The sequence below is a fragment of the Aureococcus anophagefferens genome (genome assembly GCF_000186865.1).
Source record: "Aureococcus anophagefferens unplaced genomic scaffold AURANscaffold_496, whole genome shotgun sequence".
Lineage (NCBI taxonomy): Eukaryota > Pelagophyceae > Pelagomonadales > Pelagomonadaceae > Aureococcus > Aureococcus anophagefferens.
In genome coordinates, this window is record NW_008705953.1 from 1 (window position 1) to 1,336 (window position 1,336).

The 1,336-nt window shown below is 74.9% G+C and overlaps 1 protein-coding gene across 1 annotated transcript; it reads right to left on the reverse strand.

Moving 5' to 3' along the window:
• Positions 1-22: 22 nt before the first annotated feature.
• On the reverse strand, positions 23-1,284 carry AURANDRAFT_68863 (hypothetical protein; the record flags this gene model as incomplete). Its single annotated transcript, XM_009044596.1, has 1 exon — positions 23-1,284. A coding segment is annotated over one exon (1,262 nt), but the record flags the coding sequence as incomplete, so codon positions are not given.
• Between the last annotated feature and the right edge of the window lie 52 nt (positions 1,285-1,336).

Genomic DNA, 1,336 nt, shown 5'->3' on the forward strand with positions numbered 1-1,336 from the left:
CGATGTCGTCGCCGCGCTGAACCACGTCTCGTCGTCGGAGTGCCACGCGAACACGCGCGCGTGGCCCGCGCGGTCGCCGCCGCCGTCGTTCCCGTACGCCCCGACGGCCAGCGCCGTGCCGTCCGCGCTCAGCGACACCGAGATGCCCGAGTAGTCGTTCGCGGCCTCGCCGTCGATGTCGTCGCCGCGCTGAACCCACGTCTCCTCGACGGGGTCCCACGCAAACACGCGCACGTGGCCCGCGTCGGTGCCGCCGCCGTCGTTGTAGGGCGCCCCGACGGCCAGCGTCGTGCCGTCCGCGCTCAGCGACACCGAGTAGCCCGACCAGTCGTCCGCGGCCTCGCCGTCGATGTCGTCGCCGCGCTGAACCCACGTCTCGTCGTCGGGGTCCCACGCGAACATGCGCGCGTGGCCCGCGTTGGAGCCGGCGCCGTCGTTCCCGGACGCCCCGACGGCCAGCGTCGTGCCGTCCGCGCTGAGCGACACCGACCAGTACTTGTCGTACGCGGCCTCGCCGTCGATGTCGTCGCCGCGCTGCTTCCACGTCTCGTCGACGGGGTCCCACGCGAACACGCGCGCGTGGCCCGCGTTGGAGCCGGCGCCGTCGTTCCCGGACGCCCCGACGGCCAGCGCCGTGCCGTCCGCGCTCAGCGACACCGAGATGCCCGAGAAGTCACTCGCGGCCTCGCCGTCGATGTCGTCGCCGCGCTGAACCCACGTCTCCTCGACGGGGTCCCACGCAAACACGCGCACGTGGCCCGCGTCGGTGCCGCCGCCGTCGTTGTAGGGCGCCCCGACGGCCAGCGTCGCGCCGTCCGCGCTCAGCGATACCGACCTGCCCGACTCGTCGCCCGCGGCCTCGCCGTCGATGTCGTCGCCGCGCTGAATCCACTCGACGACGCCCCACGTCGGCGCGGGCGTCGGCGCGGTCGTCGGCGCGGGCGTCGTCGGCGCGGGCGTCGGAGAGACCGACGGCGCGGGCGTCGGCGCGGTCGTCGGCGCGGGCGTCGTCGGCGCGGGCGTCGGAGAGACCGACGGCGCGGGCGTCGGCGCGGGCGTCGGCTCGGGCGTCGGCGCGGGCGTCGGGCAGCCCTCCCCGGAGGCGTTCGCCTCCTCGAGCGATTGCACCGTGGCCTCGCAGGTCTCCTGCTTCTCGATCGCGTCCGCGAGCGCGGCGGCGCTGGTCTCGAGCTCGACGTCCTTGGTGGCGATGGTGGCCTCGGCGGCGGCCTTGCCCGCGGTCGCCTCCGCCAGCGCGGCGGCGCTGGTCTCGAGCTCGGCATCCTTGGTGGCGTTGAGGTTCGTGATGTTCGCGTTCAACGCGACGATTTGCTGG